The sequence below is a fragment of the Mytilus californianus genome, unplaced genomic scaffold (assembly GCF_021869535.1).
Source record: "Mytilus californianus isolate M0D057914Y unplaced genomic scaffold, xbMytCali1.0.p SCAF_11, whole genome shotgun sequence".
NCBI classification, from domain to species: Eukaryota; Metazoa; Mollusca; class Bivalvia; order Mytilida; family Mytilidae; genus Mytilus; species Mytilus californianus.
Window position 1 is genome coordinate 52,377,928 of NW_026262593.1, and position 17,152 is coordinate 52,395,079.

The 17,152-nt window shown below is 30.6% G+C and overlaps 1 protein-coding gene across 2 annotated transcripts; it reads left to right on the forward strand.

Moving 5' to 3' along the window:
• The first annotated feature begins 2,908 nt into the window (after positions 1-2,908).
• LOC127720316 (uncharacterized) lies at positions 2,909-16,885 on the forward strand. 2 transcript variants are annotated; one of them, XM_052226889.1, is made up of 7 exons: positions 2,909-3,001; positions 6,189-6,292; positions 7,677-7,896; positions 8,973-9,125; positions 11,744-11,948; positions 12,943-12,972; positions 15,846-16,885. In XM_052226889.1, the coding sequence occupies exons 2-7, from the start codon at positions 6,197-6,199 to the stop codon at positions 15,883-15,885; spliced, it is 744 nt and encodes a 247-aa protein (XP_052082849.1). In that variant the 5' UTR covers positions 2,909-3,001; positions 6,189-6,196; the 3' UTR covers positions 15,886-16,885. The 2 variants fall into 2 exon arrangements, with proteins under 2 accessions (XP_052082849.1, XP_052082850.1); XM_052226890.1 differs by lacking the exon at positions 12,943-12,972.
• The last annotated feature ends 267 nt before the right edge of the window (positions 16,886-17,152 follow it).

Below are 17,152 nucleotides of genomic sequence, written 5' to 3' on the forward strand. Positions count from 1 at the left end.
AACACACAAACACTGTTAGCTAGATCAAAGCCAAGTACAGCTAATACACAACTCATGTTCTCGAAGACTGAAATATGTTACATGTAAGCATTTTCCTGCTCAGTCCGATTGAAAATCCAACATTTATTCAAATGACCCTTTTTAGAAAAAATATTTTGAAAAAGAACATTTTGTGTTGAGAATATTTTCCTTAACTCAAGCGTTTTGCTGGTAGCAATAAACAAATTGATTGCTAAATGATATTTGGAAGAGAGGGGTGGAAATAAGTGAATTTGAATTTACTTTGTGTAATTCCTTAAATTTGAAGTTAGATTTAAAAGGGTCTGGATGGAATAGCATACTTTAGAAGTGTAGTATAACTATATTAATTATTTCAACATAAGATAGTTTTTCTTAGAAATGTATGATTTTTAAAGGTAAATAACATAACACGTGACTAAATCACACTACAGGTGCCTTCTTACCTCTCGCCTGGTCATGTATGCTATAGGTGTCAACATTTAATCACTAAAACAACAGCCTCCAATAAATGTTTTGTATTGTGTAATTTTATACATTAGGATAGACGTAAATAAAATATAAAATTGAATTGTTTACATAAAAGGGGGAAAGTAATAAAATTGTTAATTGAATATCCTAATGCAGAAATAGTGTGATAACGGATTTTTCACTATACAAATCCTTTGTGTGATGTATGGTTTCCAACCAAAAAAATTATAAGCATAACTTTTGGTGATAATTTATACCTATTAAAAGTCTCTATGTAATAATAAAAAATAAAAACGGACACTTTGCGAACGCCTAATTTGACTTTTACTATCTTTTTTTTTCTGCTTCTGGCGCACACATAATTATAACATTACCGTAACAGAGAGAAAAAAAGAACAATTTGATCATCAATAATTAGAAATTTATATTTTCAATCATGATTAAAAAGTAGTTTTATTTAAATGAAAAAATGCAGAAAGCGGTCTATTAAATTTATTCACCAGACAAACCAAATATGTATGGTAACAATCCGATCGGTATTGTCTGAAAAATCGTCGTTTTTGGACTCTTAGCATGAAGAATTAATATCCTTTTCTTGGTTATTTTTCACACATAATGTCTTTATAGTTTGTCAGTAATCTGGAAAAGTGCTGTCAATACCGTCCATAGTATATCGAAATCGTCCAGTTAAGAGACATTTTCCCAGCTTGTAACCACTGACGTAAGCACGATCACGTGATCGTTATCTAATTAAAAATCATTCTTAATGACAAGCGCTTGATTCTTTGACCAGAAAAATGCTGATTTATCAGGTTTTGACCAGCAAAATTGTACAAAACATGTTTTAAGACTAATATTTATTAATTTAATAAAAAAAATTTTTTTTTTTAAAATCGTGTCATGTCTCCTTTAATGAATTAAATACTACATGGTAACTGAGTCAGAATGGGGTTACAGAATAGAGAATAATGGGCAAAAAGTTCAGAACAAAGAGCAACACAAGTAAAGAATAAAGAAATATACACCAAACAAATTAAAAAGAAAAGAGAATAATGGGGTGCTAAAATATAAAGAAGATAGAATAATGGGCAAGATGGATATAGATACTACCGAAAATGGTCTAAAATTAAAGAATAAAAAAATGAATGACCCCATCCATACCCTCATTACTGGGAGGTAGACATTATATATATAACACATAGCTTAGAGGGTGATATAACAGATTGTTTCCCCGAGAAAACATTGTCAACTGAGGCGAAAGGTAATAGAGTATTTGCCATGGGATAGAGTAAATTGTCTCCCTCGTATTAACTAATCAAAATCTGATATTTTGACATGAAGTATAATAAATCAGATTGTTACCCCTCTAATCTGCTCTATAACCCTCTCAGCGATGTGTTATTCATATAATTTTACGGTGTGACAACCAAATTTTTATGTCATTTTTGTCCAATTTAGTCAATACATTTTATGTTTATCTATGGCAAGCTAGCCGTTTTACTATTTATTCTAAATTCAAGATATCTCATCATGCTCATGTAACATATAAAATATCTCATATAATATATAAGATATCTCATATAATATATAAGATATCTCATATAATATATAAGATATATTATATAATCTAGTTCTTATAAGATAACTTATAAACTTTATAAGATAACTTATAACTTTATAAGAAACAGAACCTACATCGTTAGGTTGATTTTCTAGGCACTATACATATTCTAACGCCTGGTATTTCTTAATCACAAGAAATCCAATGGACAAGGTATAATTTGCAGTTGTCACTACACATAGGCAGACATATAATATAGGATATCTCATATAGTTTATAAGATATCTTATAAAGTATAAAAGATATCTTATAAATATTTTTATATAAGATATTTTATAAATATTTTTATATAAGATATTTTATAAATATTTTTATATAAGATATTTTATAAATATTTTTATAGATGATATTTTATAAATATTTTTTATATAATATATCTAATATTCTTTATATTTTTAAGATATCTCATATATTTTATATGAAAATATCTTTAATCGTTTATAAGTTTTATAAACTATATAAGATATTCAGTAAACTATATAAGAAATCTTATAGACTATATGAGATATCGTATAAAGTTTATTAGATATCTTGAAGTTAAAATAATAGTAAAACGGCTTTCCATATTTATCGCACATTTGTCATTTCATTGATTGTTTACAAGTGTCTCGATAATAGTTTATGATCCAAGTTCAGAATTGAAGTATGTGTTTTATGTTGTTCCTATTATTAGGAACGGGGTAAATTTTCTTGGCTTTTTTAGAATAAAATTAGAAAATACTATACTTTGAAAACTTGAAAAAAGAATAACATCTCAATATCCTTAGCGACTAGTATTCTTAAAATTACTTCAATCAGTGTTGTCAAGAGGCCGCAGAGAATGGTTGTAGCAACGGTTTACTTCCGGTCTCTTGTTTTTTCTCAGCTTTCAGATTGACTGTCAACAAACAGGTACAACTGCGTCAAAACACTGTTGAATGCTTCATTAATCTTAACATATATTTAGACAATACTAAGGTTTTTTTAAGAACTTCAGAGAGCAGTCATAACTCCAATTCAAACTGTGACAGGTGCCCTCGTAGTCAGTCGACTCGTACAGATGACAACAAAACCTTCACATGTTCACGCCATCTATACCCATCATAGCCACTTTGAAAACGGTAGCATGAAGAATGTTTCAATTATTGGCTGCAATATTTTTATTGTTTTCTTTGTTGGGGGAAATATAAGAAATTAACATAACATATGGACTTGTTTGGTTGCCTATTAATTCATTAGATTGGTCATCAAGCAAAATTGAGATCTCTTATGGGGTAAACAGTGTCCTAACACCTGTCTGGCCTTTTATCCTTCCGAACTGCAATTAAACATACATGCCAACCCTGCTAATATACGTTGTAGACTACTGATTATTAATTGTAGTTACCGCCAAAAATTTCTCCTGGGTAAAACCATGAAAACATGTCATTTCATAATCTGTAAGTACAGGTGTTTTTGAAGGCCTCAGATTGCACCAATTTGCATCGACTAAAAAATATTAGGGGGAGGGGCTTACCCCCTCTACTATTTTCGATCAGAAAGGGTTGGCATGTAAAGAATAACCGTTGCAGATCCAGGATTTTGAAAAGGGAGGGAAGGGGGGGTTGTCTACCAATGAATCGTTAGCAGTGGGAATTGCAAAAAAGTCTTTTCATTAACCATATACATGATATATGTCAGGGCTCATGCTAGCAGGCGACTGGGGCAACAAAGTTGCTTTCCCGTCCGCCACTTCGCTTTGCCCAACCGTCAAAAGTGAAATCTAGTCGCCCTGTTGTTCACGATACTCGCTTTCAGTTAACGTTGCTTTCGTCATCGGCAATATTCAACATTTACCTAGTCGAAGAAACAGCATTATATTGCATTAAAACGTCATAAATTTTTGAGTAAATTATTGTTCAACTACGGATCGGAGTCAGGATTTCATGGGAAACGGACCAGCTATTACTGAAATCCGGATTCTTTGGATAATGTCTACGGACGCATGACAGCAGACAGAAGAAAATTGATCCCAAAAGGAAAAATTACGCATTCCACAAGCATTAACATACTTTTGGTTAGATGTTCTTGATTAATATATAAATATATTTCCATGTATATGCATTGTTTCAATTTATAAATTAAAGTTACTCAACTCTGGGACTATGACACTAATTTAATTATATTATGTCCAAGCTTAACTTATCAAATAAACCGGTAAAAATTAATATCTTTTTAATGAGAAATATTTAATTTCATAAACATGATAACAGAGTAGTTTTTAATTGAATTTTAATTGATATAATAACTTTCTTTTCCTTTTTGATATAAACAAAATCTTTTTTATTATTGCCAGATATTTAATTGTTTTTTTCTGACAAGAGGAATATAATTGTGCAACTAGATATGATAAAATTAAACAAATTTGAATTTGAGCTGTTACTTTAATTGTATACCCAGGTACAAATTGAACAATATAAAAAAAATAAGATACATATGGCTCTTTGTATTATAGTAAAAACCAAACATTGTAGCGCCGCGAGCGAACGAGCACTTCTCTTTCAAATCTCACCACTTCTCCCTCTCAGTTTCAAAAAGAGAAGTCACTTCTCCCTATGATTCTGAAGTAGTGTGAGCCCTGTATGTAGCTTTTCAACATGTACAAGGGTGCCTGCCCCCTAAATCTGTTTCTCATTACACTAGCAACTAGTAGCAAGTCACTAACAAGATTAAAAAGTTAGCTGAGAGATGACAAAAAAAATAAAAATTAGTAGACTTATATAATTCTATATAAAAGATCCACTGTCTTGTACGCATTCCAATATGTCCAACACATGTTCTTTGGCATACCAATAATAGAACAAGACAAAACCATCCACAGTCATACTGACATACTTGAACGTCCAAAGACACTTAAATTTGTCTTGCTTCCTTGCACAATCATACAATGGAACTTACTACATCAGACTATCATTGAAACCACTTCTGTTGACAGCTTCATGCAGTCATATCAGCTCACTACAGCTGTTTTCTCCTCAACTTTAAATAACTGCACTCAAACCAAAACATCTGTATAAAAGTATTATTTAGAAATTAAGCCATGTGCACTTACCCAATTAATTTACCATTTCCAAAGATAATTAGAATACATTATTTCTCTGTAGGAACTGTGCAGTGATTTAAAGTCTACTTGTATCCAAGTTGATTCCAACAACTGAAAGGGACTGACTTGAGCTTGAAATATCAGGGATCTCCATGACCTGTTTTATGATTGTGGACAGACAGACGTAAAATTATCTTCTGCCATCACTAAATTATCTTCTGTCATCGTCAAATGATCCACCCCATTGTTAATTGAATTGATCTCCACCATTGTTAAATATTTCTGCACTATGATTGAAAGGTGTACATGTGTAGTTAAAATTTTTTTTCATTTTTCTATCAGCCACCATTTTTGATAGCAATTATAATCAATATACAGGGGTGATTGACAGTGAGAAAAATGATCCCCATTTTTATGTCCTAACAAAATGATCAAAATAGCGAGAAGTTAAGACTCTGGGAAACTTCTGACAGGAAAAAACTTTGACTTTAACTAGGTTAACAGGACATCTGAATTGTGGTTATCCTTGACTAAGAGAAGCCATATGCATACAGGCTTGACATTGGAATTGTTACAAATGACAATTAAGGAAAATAATGTTAATTCTTTAATAAAATAAATATAATATACAATATATAAGTCTTTTCACTATTCCTTAGAATTAAATATAGGAATAAATATTTTCTATCATGACCTGCATGGTTTTGTCCTGGTGAGAGCCTCCCCCATCGTTAAATTTTCATCCATGGAGATCTCTGATATTAATGTATGTTATAAACACTTGTCTGTCATTGAAGATTAGATGACTTGATTTCTATAGTTATATAGTATATGTATCTTTTTAGCTTTTATTGTGTTTTTGGCTGAACATTGCTGTCTCTTTGACATATATGATATATCTGACATCTCTTTTTGGTTTTGTAGTATTCATGGTATTCAACTAGAGCCAATTTACGTTGGATGAAAAAAGGAATACATAATTTTAAATATTGTAAAGTTATATGTTTGTAATTACAGATTTAACCATGGCAACAGAAATTGATATGATTACTAAAAAACCTAGGACTGCAAGAGATCCTTACACAACACTAACAGATACACAGATCACTAATCTAAAAAAGGTAAAACAATTATTTTGAATATGAAAAATATGTTAAGAATGACCTATAATATTTACACGAATACTTATGAATATAAATGTTTATTATACTGTTGTAACTTCCAGTTAAATATTTGTAAGGCATTTAAAAAAGAGAGGTGAAAGGGACATGCAAACTCATAAGTCTAAAACAAAAAACAAAAAAATGACCGAAAGACAATCAATTTTGATTTTTATATAGAAAACACAACATAGAAAACTAAAGACTAAGCAACGTGAACCCCACTAAAAACCGGAGGTGATCTCAGGTGCTCTGGAAGCTTTAGCAGATCATCTAGTAAACTTATAACGGCAATTATAGTAAGGTGGATCTACTTGCATCAGCTGACTTTACCATAGGTTTTGCCAGTACCAACTTAGCCTGGCATCCTTTTTGAGCAATTTTTTTTTTATACAAATGATTTTTCAAACCTGTTCTTCATAAAATTAATAGAAATGATTTACTGCAAGAAATTGGTTAACACAAGCATGATTTTAATAGTAATTCTCTCAAAGAATGAAAACAACACGTCATAAGTTTCATGTGTCCTATTCAGGTGCTAATTTCTTGATTTACAATGTACCTTTGTCAGAAACGCTCATAGCTAAAAAGCTTTTATAGGATATTGTTGACATATATTTACAATCTTTGGTTGAAAGTCATACATTTTTACATCTTGCACAACTTCCATTGGGGATATAACAAATGGCTTTATCTGCCATTCTTTACATTACAATACAACGTTGTTTATGTGATATAACATTAATAAAATAATTGATTTTATTTTTAATAGTCATTTATTAATCTAGTTCATGTTGTTTGGACCTAAATCCAACTAAGGTAGAACTTTATTTACATAAATTATGCTACAAAATCTCAAGATGTTCTATTTTATACAAAGTAAACATTTATAAAAATGTATTGTCTTGATATCTTAACTATTTTGAAAGATGTAACGTCTTTTGTATTTTTGTGTCATTGGGTACAGTGTCTCATTGAAATATACCCCACATTTCCTTTTATTCATATTATTTTTTATTGGCAGGTCAACTATAGGCGAACATTCAATATTTCAATTTAAGTTTGAACTATCTTTGGCATGTTGCTTTTGTACATATAAGAGGGTCTGGATGGTGGTCTTTCATTTCTGTATTCTTTATATTTTTTGTCCATTTTTCTCTTTTCTTTATATTTAAGCACCCCTGGCTCATTATTCTCTATTCTTTGTTTTTTGGCCTATTCTTTATTTTTTTGGCCAATTTTCTCTGTTCTTTATTTTTTGGTCCATTTTCTGTAAATTTGGTCCAATTTGTTCCATATTCTGTAAACCCCATGCAGACTCTCAAATAATGAATTCTTTTTATAGGATCCATCAGCATTTTTCATGTTTAGTAAACCCGAGAAGCCATATCCAGAAAAGGGATGGACTTTGGACCGGTATGCCACATGTACCAATGAGCATTTGTTTAGAGGTCACCTGACACAACCACATTGCTGGATTGACACACAGTGGCAAAGAGATCCAGCAAAAGACCACAATAATAGTATATTAGGGGCATCACAAAGATGGGGACCTGATAAAGTAGGTTAGTGATGTATCAAGTGGGTTAGTGATGTATAAAGTGGGTTAGTGATGTATAAAGTAGGTTAGTGATGTATAAAGTAGGTTAGTGATATATAAAGTAGGTTAGTGATATATAAAGTAGGTTAGTGATGTATAAAGTGGGTTAGTGATATATGAAGTAGGTTAGTGATGTATAAAGTAGGCTAGTGATATATAAAGTGGGTTAGTGATGTATAAAGTAGGTTAGTGATATATAAAGTAGGTTAGTGATATATAAAGTAGGTTAGTGATGTATAAAGTGGGTTAGTGATGTATAAAGTAGGTTAGTGATGTATAAAGTGGGTTAGTGATGTATAAAGTAGGTTAGTGATGTATAAAGTGGGTTAGTGATATATAAAGTGGGTTAGTGATGTATAAAGTGGGTTAGTGATATTTAAAGTGGGTTAGTGATATATAAAGTGGGTTAGTGATGTATAAAGTGGGTTAGTGATGTACATGTACTATAAGAGGGTATGAATGCCCTTTATCGTCGGCTACTGTCAACGTCAAATATGTTAAAATTTAATTGTGATTCGTCAAAATATCCTTATCATGATTCGTTACATGTCTCAAATAATCATACGTTACCGTTATTTCTGGAAATAACCTATTGCTATTTGTCAAAATCTGTTGATTTTTTTATTGTCATCAAGAAAATGTACATTTTATCGTCATGCACCATAAATGACTGTTAGCATTCATTTGGCAAGATTTTTTACCATTATTCATCATGAAGGTACCCCCATTATAACCCTCCTATAATAAGTATCAAGAATGATATTGTGCAAAGTTAAACATTATGGACTACAAGTTTTATCGATATTACTATAATAGAAAGTGTCTGCCAAGCAAATCACATTGTTCACCTCAACTTCAAAAAGTTCCAGACCAAAAATTAAATATTCTTTGATACAGAATCCAAATCAATATATGTAACAAAAATATCAGAGGAATGAATTTATGAATTAAATTACAGACAGACTAATAGACAAACATTAATTATAGTGATATTTTGTTTTATTTGAAAAAAAAATTAGTTGCATAACTTATGTTTTTCAGGAGTGAGAACTGTTCAACATTTTAACAGACCAGAGGATCCAAATAGATTTGTCAATACAGAGCTATACAGACGACAAAATACAAACAGACCAGGAACAGTTCACATGAAACATGGTCGACCAGGGGAGGGGTACTATTTAATGAGGAATCCAAGTAAGTATTGCCATCCTGAAAATATTGTGGATTAATTTATTTTTGTGGGTACTAATTTTCATGGATTGAGCAAAAATTGTATTTGCCTGGATATTTAATTTGTGGTTTTGGCAAAGTTTGCACATACGTCTGTGTACTTTGTGGAACAGTTCTATTCATGGCTTACCCATACCCACGAAATACATGAAAATTGTTATCCCAGGAATGAAAATGAATCCACATTGACTTGATAGGGCAAACAAAAATGATGACTTCGTTTATGAGCTTTCCATCCTACTCATATTTTAATGTCTACCCAGAACCTTTTTCTATTATTTTGGGGTCATATTGTTTTGTGTATGTCCAGATTGTAGGATATGACTATAGCATATACCTTTGAAAAATAAAAATAAAGAAATAAAAATTAAAGTAAGTTTGAATAAAATTGAGAATGGAAATGGGGAATGTGTCAAAGAGACAACAACCCGACCATAGAACAGACAACAGCAGAAGGTCACCAACAGGTCTTCAATGTAGCGAGAAATTCCCGCACCCGGAGGCGTCCTTCAGCTGGCCCCTAAACAAACATATATACTACAATGTTTCACATTTTATATGTCAGGGATTTTATAGCCGACTTTAAAGTATGGCTACTTCTCATTGTTGAAGGCCGTACAGTTGCCTATAATTGCTTACATAAACTTCATTAGAACTCTGATGGAAAGTTGTCTCATTGGCAATCATACCACATCTCTTTACTTTTATATTAAGTAACCTTATTTTTCCTACAATCATATGCTGTTTGTAACAAATTAATGTAAGTCTATAGAGCTCTACAACTGTTCAGTTCTTGTACAATCTTGGTTTTCAAATATGTAACATTATGAAGAAACCAGAAAAGTTTTCCTAACAGGAAGTAAAACAGAGCAGTGTCAGATCTTTTATATGCAAAGTGGTCACATGATCTGTATTTTAAGTGCCAGTCTTTGTAAGAATCAGGCAATTTTGAAAAAAATCAAAACATGGCCGAAAAAAACCCACCGACCTAACCATCCTATTTTGAAGTTACCCTCATCCTGAGTTAGAAATGGTAGGTCTTTCGTTTCTGCCTGTCTGGTAATTCGAGAAATCTCTAGATACATTTTGGTTAGAATGATAGCAAATTACGGAGTTAGCTCCCCTTAATTTTTCATTTCTAGTGCATTTCAACCAAATTATATCTTGAATTACCAGAACAGGACAAGGAAACGAATGTTATATTCATGCACCATTATACATTTTGAACAAAAATTAATGTCAACCTAAGTGGGTTTTTGTTTGTCATGTTTTCACCACTGCCTGATTCTTAGGCAGATTGGCACTTTAAAATTAGATTGCCAAAATAAGGCACATCTAACACTCTGTCCATTACCATAAATTATGCACTGGTATCATATGGAATCTGAAAATGAGGCAGGTAGGGGAGGCAACAAGTTTAAAGAGAATCTGTCTATATTGGTAAATAAAAGTAAACTGAATGATGTTTTTTGGTTATTTTTGTTGATTGTAACATACTCTCTTTGAAGTTTACCCCACATCTCCATTTATTCATTTGTAAAACATTTTGATTAAAGATGTCTTTATATAGATGGTTGAATATGAAAACTTAAAACATGAAAATTGTGACAGGTAGGGTTAGAATAAATATTATTAGCTAGGCTTAAATTGTAATATTTGAATGCATGATTAAATAAATTCACAATATTAAGGTGCATGATCACAGCTTTTTCAGACAGATGCTATTTAAAATCACTGAAGTATTATGTTATTACATAATATTAAGTTATTTGTTTATAAATTATTCATTTTACATATTTAATAGACATTAATTTTCTGTTCAGTTTTCATAGGAAAGATCTTACAGAGAAGGTATTTCAAGTCACAATAAAAATGCTTCAAAGCTTTAATTTACAGTTTTTTTTTTAAAATAGTTTTTGTAATAAATTGAAGAAATATTACTATCGTTAGCACATCAGGAAATCACCATGCCAAAATATCTATGATTAAGAATAGATTTATGAAAGCACTGCACAAATTAATAAGTATATGCATTTGTGCATGTTTTATATGATAATTTAATTCATTATTAATATCTGTATGGAATTAATTTATGATGTGCCAATTGGTATTTCTTGAACAACAGAAAACTGTAAACAATCTGACATACCGACATCACACATAAATTATTTAGGATTTGATAATCAGCACTGCTGTCATTAGGGAATTGTGATTAAGTATCTACGGAACAAACATTATTTCTAGTTTATCCTGCATAATGACGATCACGAAGATGCTTGATGAACTTTAATAGTGCAGGAATACAGGCAATCCCATCTCTGGTAAATGACGTCATAAAGGTGCGCATAATTGACAAACTTTTCCGGCGAAGGACATAACTCAAAAGTAGTCTATTTAATTAGGTGCCAAAAAAAAGTTGGTTGAAAATATGAATGGCTTATACAGTAACAATTTGCAACCATGAATGTCTTACACATGTGAATCACAATTACCAATTATGAATCACAAATTCCATTGAATCACTTATGCCATTAAATCAATAATGCCATTTAATAACAAATGTCCTTGACTATTCTTTGCAGATTCCCAGACATGGTTTGGTTCCACAGTTCCACTAAACAGAACGGGTATATTACAGGACATTAGACCTAAAACAATTGGTGAATATGAAGCAATACAGAATCAACACAAATCTGAAGTGTTACAAAGGAAAGGAAAATATCCAGCGTACTCAGAATATACTGACAGGATTGGTTTGAAAACTAGATTACAGCCGATTATGACAACGTAAGTATAAAGGTCACGTAATCAAGCTATAATGTTTGTACTGTGTAATAATGATCCCTCTAAAAGTTTGTTAAAACAATTGAATGCTCAAATGACAATTTTACTTGTGGTCAAAATTAATTAGTTATTGTTTTACATTAATTAGGTTATCTGAAACAAGCTGCAGTTTAAAAGTGACATTAAAATTTATTAATTGACTTAGTATTCACTTTTTAAACTCCAAAATAGCAGATCATCCTCTGAGGAATTTTCAAGGGGAAGATTTGACATAGAATCTATTTCAGGTAGTTTTTTTTACTTAGATTATTTTAAATATTATTTTGCAATAATTTGTCAGTATTAACAAGAATATTTACTACTTTAAATTAAATATCATGGTGAAAGAGAAAGATTTTTTCTTGGAAGTGTGAGATTTAACCTCCTTGTCAGGAGAGTGAGGAGACTGAATGAAAAACATGATTTGGATTGGCATCAGCTAGTGTAAAATGATCAGAGCAACATGATTATTAAAATGGATATATACTAGTTTTACTTCATGGAAATTCAAGTTATCTCCCTTGAATGATTTAACATCAGCTCCCCTTGAGTCAAACTTCTGTTTACTAGACATTTTATCATTGTCCTGTTAGTTTCGAGATAATGAAAGTCAATGCAACTGTATTACCATTTAAAACAATATTATACAGACATTCTATTAAATGAAAAACTAAATAAAATTTTTTTTTTAGAAATTAAAGTACATTTTTGTTAGATCATATATGATTGACTAAGTTTGACAAATATCTTAAAATCTTTTTTTTTTTAAAGTATATCCTGTTAATGCAGAAGCCATAAAATCTAGAAATGAATTGATTTTTTTTTAATGCAAGATCTTACCAGCTGATAGTTGAGCAAAAAGCTAGATGCAAATCAAGAAAGTTTTTTTTTTTCAATTTGTATCAGTACATGTATCTCCTCATAAACTTAATACTATTTTTATAATCATGTCATACAGGGATCCTTTCACACCAGAATTGTTTATCAGGTAAAGTCAGCACAATAGCAAGCTTTGTGTGTATTTTATTTTGAGCAATGCAATATATGATTACCTTAGAAATGAATTTTGAAAATTCCGGCTATGAGCTAGAATATTATTGAATTTGGAAATTTGAGAATTTCTATTCTTTCCAATGATTTATAACAAACCGAACCTTTCTTAAATTCTCTTGTGATAAATTCAGAAATTATTAAGGCTACTTAACTTCCTCAGGCAAAGTTGACCATAAGATGGATTTTGCTATTCTTTTTAGACCCCTTTTGGTCAAATAACTCCTCATGTATCCAGGTTAATTTATCAATTCTTGGCTTTTAGATTTTTGGGTTCGAGGTTTCCGGATAAAGGTTATTCTAGAGGAGTGCTTTAGACACACCAAATTGAAAAATTTATGGTGAAAAAAGAAAGCATGAAACAGTTACTTTTTGAATTCCTCAACTGAAATTAATAAAGTGTTAACTTATTTTTATACGATTGGTCAATTTTATTTTTATCTTATGAAGAAAATATTTTGAACAATATCAGATGTTGAAACCAAAATTGTGCAGCTGGAAATTAAAGTAAATGTGAGGTAATGTAACCAGTAAACAAGTTGTTATACCGCAGCAATATAGATTTAAATAGATTCCACCACTGCCTCAAGTGTGTTACGATATTTCTCCACTCGAAGATAAAATTTTTAATTTAAATCGTGAGGCATGCCGAGCTTTTTAAATATTTAAGACTTAACTGTTGAGAGTTGTAATATCGTAACACACTTGATATAGTGGTGGAATCTGTTTCTCAAATGACGTCACAATAGGGAATTCAGAAGATTTAATCAAGAAAATTGGACATCATAATTGAAATTTCAACCAATCATTTGCAGAGAACAAAGTTTTCTCCAGAGAAGAGAAATATTTTTCTCACACTGATCGAGATGTGAAAATAGCATGAAATTCGAGAAAAAGATCTAACAAATGTTTGAATAGCCACTGGTAATGGCACAAAGATCACTTTATTTTTTGCTTTTAAATTGCACTTTGTTTTGAATATTTGCATTTTTTTCCACAAAACTGCTTGTTATATTCATATTATTATATTTGCATATGTACAGCTGAATATTGGTAAAAACACATGTACTTTTATCTTAAACGCTTCCTCTTAAAAACTGTACAACTTAAAAAAATTTGAAAAAAAGAATTATTCATTTCTTATAATATTATAGTAAGGATAAGAATAAGAAATTTTAAAAGACTTATATAAAACTTTTTCTTTTGTTTTGTTTTGAATATGTCATACATTTGCAGCCATAGATGTTTTGATTTATTGTGAAATGAAACATTTCAACACCATGTGATTGTTATTTCTGTCAATCAAATTTTTATTAAAGTACTAATTAAATTCTGATGAAGCATCTATGTAACTTTATTATTGGCAAACATAATGGAGACCTTTCTTGTTGCCACTGAAGCAGTAAACCAAATTATCGTTTGTAGTAAATAAAATGCACAAGTAAATTTAAATAACTCAACAATTTCAGTTTTATGATTTTATAAAAGCATAGGTTTTCACAGGACATTAATCAAATTTAAAAGTATAGTACATAGTCATAAACATTGTTCATAAAAATATTCAAAAGTTATAGCTAGATTTCAAGGTGTTTTGTAATAATTTAATTTGTAGAAATTTGAAAATTCATTATATTGAACATTAAAGGCCTTTTTATGACCCCGCGGTTAACCCTTGTATGTCCGCAAAATTGGTTTAAGTTCTCTAACTTAAGTTTGCCTCAACCAAATGTTATGAAACTTGTACACAATGCTTCCTACCACAAGTCAGATCAAGTTAAAATTTTGGTAGCATCACTTTTACCGTTCTGGAGTTATGCCCCTTTATACACTATATGCAAGTGCAGGTATCATTTGTGTCCCATGGACACATTCTCCATTTGTTTAGTCATTCATTCCACATTAATGATTTCATATACTGTAATTAGTTAAAAATCCTAATAAATAATTTCTAAAAAAAATTATGTTGTCACATAAGAAGCTAACAGGAAATATTTGCAGCTATGTTTTTAAATAAAACTGTGCCAGATTTTTGAAGGAGAGGCCACCAGTTCAACTGCTTAAGGCAGGATTATGCCGGTATCAAGTGTTGTATTAAAAACTTTTCAGATACCAACCCATAATTTTAAGTCTACTTTAATCAAAAACTCAAATCGTTCATGTTAATTTTACAAACTGGTTAAGTGATAGTCTAGTAAAATTTTTTCACATAAATTGAAAGTTATCTTACATAGGCATCTATAGTTTACCGTTCTTCAAATTTCTTATATCTATTAAGAAGAGATAAATCACGGTAACAAAGAAAAAAACACATGAACTCCAAAAGGAGCAAGACTGAGTATGACAGGGAAAGAAACTCCTGCTATGGATGCATCACTCGCCATGTGAATCTACATTGAAGTTAAAATGTCACTAGTTAAATAGGACACAATTCTTAAAACATCAGGTCAAATCCTTATCAAAATCTAATTTAGATTACATCTATCAAATTAGAAAAAAAACTCTGTGCAAATTTTTCTATTCAAATTGAAAGTATTAAAAGATGGAAATCTACCATATTTATTAAAATATACATGTAATTCAATTTAGATCAATTCGTGTATCAGGTCAGGTTATTCACTCAGTATTTGCAGTACTAAAGAATGAACAATGAGTATCCGGTTCTCATCCTGAACAAGCATTAAATACTTGCCACTGGACATTTAGCAATCAACAATCAATCAATGATTATCCTGTTTAATTTGAATCGAAAGCAGGATGATATAACTCTCTCACAACTTTTATTTATATTAAAACAATTTCATATAATTTCAGACGACAACGAAGAAAGATGTACCTAGAAGGAGAAGACTAAATAACGGAAGTTAGATGATTATATTCACTGTTAACTGTTTTAGTGCACGAGTCAGTCTCAGAGACATGATTAATATGTATGAGAATCATACTGATGATACATGTTTAGCATTATATATGTTGAGTATATGTTAAAATGTAATGAATGTGAGATTTTGAAATATGAGAATTTACAGTAAAACCCATCTAAAATGAACTCCTATTGGACAGAAAATTTGGTTGTACTAGACAGTTGTTTGGTTAGATATTTCTACAGGTATATTCATTGTTTATCTTGATATGCCAGTTCAAATAAGACGGGGTTTTCATAATGACAGGTTTTACTGTAATTTATTGTCCATTAATTATTGAAAGTAGAATTTGATATTAAAAAATATTTCCCATTATGTTAAACAGTCTGTGATGTTCTTATGAAAGTTAATTGTTCGCTGTTTAGTGTTAATTGTTCTCTGTTAAAAGACAAATGCATTAGTATTTACATTGTTAATCTGTTAATGGCTTCAACATGATCAAATCAGACCTCTGACCTTGTGACCTGACGTCTTATTATTTTTAGGACCTGTGACCTTTAAAAATATTCAAAACCTTGAATCAGATCAGTTTATTACTGTAAATCTTGCTTAAAAGTGACTTTGTGACCAAACCTGGGGGTACCCTTCTGGAGCCTCTATTATCTTGTTTTACTTACGTTTAACTTAGGTATATATAATGGCCAGTTGACTGTGATTTTTAAAAGTTAAATGTGCAAATGAAGAAGATTTTATTTTACAGTAAATAAAATTGAAATAGTGCTGTTTTAGGTTTATGTTAAATACTATTACATTTTAATAAATATATCCCTGTGATGTAGCTTACAATTGTCATATTATCAGTCCATGAATGTTGTGTTGGACATAGTCATATCATGATGCTACTTAATCAAATGGATTAGCATCCCATTAGAAAATGAATAGCAACATGTGATTTGTTATTGTGTTAGCCAAATAAATACTGATATGTTAGCTGTTACTATTTTTTTGCCAAAGTTTCTATATTGTTATGAAAAATTATGACATTATAAAAATAAGGAGATGAGGTATGATTGCCAATGAGACAACTATCCACCAAAGTTCAAATAAAGTGGATGAAAACAATTATAGGCAACTGTACGGCCTTCAACAATGAGAAAAACTCATACCATATAGTCAGCTAGAAAAGGCCCGACTTGAAAATATGAAACAATTCAATTGAGAAAACTAACGGCCTAATTTATAACAAAACAATTAACA

Bases quoted from the DNA above. Each gene is read 5' to 3' on its own strand.
- LOC127720316 (XM_052226889.1), top strand. From the start codon at position 6,197: ATGGCAACAGAAATTGATATGATTACTAAAAAACCTAGGACTGCAAGA. The intron at 6,293-7,676 runs GTAAAACAATTA...TTCTTTTTATAG, and splicing joins AGATCACTAATCTAAAAAAG to GATCCATCAGCATTTTTCAT. The intron at 9,126-11,743 runs GTAAGTATTGCC...TATTCTTTGCAG, and splicing joins CTATTTAATGAGGAATCCAA to ATTCCCAGACATGGTTTGGT.